This window comes from Ipomoea triloba, chromosome 2 (genome assembly GCF_003576645.1).
Source record: "Ipomoea triloba cultivar NCNSP0323 chromosome 2, ASM357664v1".
In the NCBI taxonomy this organism is placed as follows: domain Eukaryota; kingdom Viridiplantae; phylum Streptophyta; class Magnoliopsida; order Solanales; family Convolvulaceae; genus Ipomoea; species Ipomoea triloba.
Genome location: NC_044917.1, coordinates 26,158,176 through 26,160,804, shown reverse-complemented (window position 1 = coordinate 26,160,804; position 2,629 = coordinate 26,158,176). Strand labels below are relative to the sequence as shown.

At 42.0% G+C, this 2,629-nt stretch overlaps 1 protein-coding gene across 1 annotated transcript; it reads right to left on the bottom strand.

Moving 5' to 3' along the window:
* Window positions 1–243: 243 nt before the first annotated feature.
* LOC116010945 (late embryogenesis abundant protein 1) lies at window positions 244–1,394 on the bottom strand. Its single transcript, XM_031250437.1, has 2 exons — window positions 1,236–1,394; window positions 244–1,022 (listed from the first exon to the last, which is right to left on the bottom strand). Exons 1-2 carry the CDS (start codon window positions 1,287–1,289, stop codon window positions 513–515), a joined length of 564 nt encoding a protein of 187 aa, XP_031106297.1. The 5' UTR covers window positions 1,290–1,394; the 3' UTR covers window positions 244–512.
* Window positions 1,395–2,629: the final 1,235 nt, after the last annotated feature.

Genomic DNA, 2,629 nt, shown 5'->3' with positions numbered 1-2,629 from the left:
TCTCTAATAACAAGCTCACTCAAAGTGTAAGATAGATGTATAATATAATCTCATTATATTATGTCTTGTTAATCTCCTCTCCAATAACCAACTCACTCAACCAGGTACCACTAGACCACAACGTCATTGACATTTATAAATGCCACATTTTAATTTCTTGATCATTAACCAATCCTTTTTTATTAACTACTTTAGCCAATGGACCATGAAGAGAATTGAATCTCATGCATCACTATAAAAAAATATTAATTAAACCACTAATTGCTTTTTATTAACTTCAGCCAATGGAAGTTGCAGAAGAGTAAGGGTAAGATAAGCTCCAAAGAAAAAAAAAAACATTCACCCTCAAAATAGACTGGGGCAATGTTGATCTGATCTTTAAAACAAAGGTGCATCATCTTCTTCTTCTTATTATTCCATATTATAGTAAAGGATCCTCTTCCCTGCTCAAACTAAAGTAAAACAACCCAGCTAGCTAGAGAAGAGGCGTTATATATATATATATAAGAGAGTTAAATTTCCCTGGTATTGGTATTGGTGTTGTTGGGGTTATCTTCATCAGTCTCAGCCATTCCAAACGCATGCTTAACTGCATCAGTTGCCCCTTGCGCCATGCTCTTCACTTGCTCCCCCGTCTGCTGCAAAAACCCGCCCGTCTTCTCTTTCCCCGCTTGCGCCGTCTCCTTCGCCGCCTCTGTCATATCCGCCGCCTTCTCCCTCGTCGCCTGCGCCGCCCCCATAGCCTTCTCTTTCGCAGTCTGCGCCGCTCCCGAAGCCTTCTCTTTCGCACTCTGGGTCGTGTCGGAAGCCTTGTCCTTCGCACTCTGGGCCGTGCCAGAAGCCTTCTCTTTCGCAGTCTGTGCCGTGTCGGAAGCCTTGTCCTTCGCCGACTGAGTCTTCCCGCCGGCGCTTCCCGCCGTCTGCTGCGCCCGCTCCTTGGCGGTCTGCGCCATGCCGGAAGCCTTGTCCTTTGCTGTTTGGGCCTTGTCCTTCATGCTTTCGATAGTTTGACCAGTCTTCTCCTGCAATTCATAGTACCCAACAAACAAAATTAACATTCAGCGTTATTAACTTTTGGTGCTTCAGCAGGTTAAGAAAGTAAAGATTAACTTTTTGTACTTCAGCAGGTTGAGAAAGTAAAGATGAACAGAATACAATATAATTGAATCAGGTGTATTAAAGAAAAACATCCACAGCTATATATCATTAAAATGAGACCAAAACTTATATAGTACCTCAGCACGGCCCTTGGTTTCGCCAGCTCGGTAGGTTTGTTCGTGGGAAGCCATTATTGTTGCCTCTTTGAGTTTCACGAACTGATGATTGGTAGTGTTTGCGGTGAAGATGAATATGCGAACTCTCTCGTTTACGGTGAATACGATGATGATGATGTTGTGATCGTTGATTCTCAGCTTCCGTTTCCATATATAGAGAGGGAAGCTTGTTCTTGTGTTACCACGTGTGCTGCTACGTGACACGTGTCATGACACTTGCTGTCCTCTGGTTTGCCCCTGCTTTCTCCTATTCTTAGCCATTTGATCATCTCTTCTGTACATTGAATCGTCGATAAGATAACAATGTGGCACACTCAAATACCAGGGCACATGTGGCACTATATCACAAATTATACTATAGACTATGAATCATTTATTTATTTTTAACTAAAGGTTTATTTTTGAGAAAATTTCGCTTTCTATCCCTGAGTATTATACATGAATTATATTTGATCTTTGATTATTATTTTTTAATTAAACACATAATTATGTTTGTCTCACATTTGGTCCTGTCATCCAATTTTTCGACCAATTATCGTCGCACTTTTAGAAGAAACACTGCATTTGCTTCTTTCGGAAGGAGCACTTCAAGCAATAGTTAACCGGAAAATTGAATGGTAGGAACAAATGTGATACAAATTACATAGTTATGCACCTAATTATAAAATATTAATAATTAAGGACTAAATGTGATTCATGTACGTTCGGGTAACGTTTAAGTACGAAAGGTTAAGTACTTTTTGTTTTTGTTGTGGTCTGTTAGGCCATTCAGATAAATTTTGTAAGAAAGTTTACGAAGAAGGAATTGAACCCGAAAGCTTTCCCTATGGTTCTTGGCTGCGTGCGGGATCTCGTCGACAGGTCCAACCAGTGGGTGCCAGGTGGCTTTTAGCAGATCTCCCTACTAAGCCTAAGGATTCTTCTGTTACGGTACCATCTGTCCCTACTACTGATTTGGTTTTGGTTGATGAACCTAAGGAGTTGCATGGTGAGCTTAAGAGGCGGCGTGAAGACATGGATGGGGCTGGTAGTTCGAATGGGAAGGATGTAGTAATGTCGGAGGTTCCAAAAAACTTGCATTTGGCGGGTCTGGAGGTCCAGCCCCACCCTTCCCAATGAGTACCTTAAATTGGAACTGCCGGGGTTTGGGTAGCACCCGGTCAGTTCGTGAACTCCTGGGCATGGTGTCCAAACAGCAACCCAGTTTTGTTTTTGTGATGAAACAAAATCAATGATGCAACAAATGGAGCAAGTGAGATTGAAAATGGGCTATGAAGGATTGTTTAATGTTGATAGAGTAGGTTTAGGTGGTGGGCTGGCTTTATTCTGGAGAGATTCGGGAATGGCTTCACTCC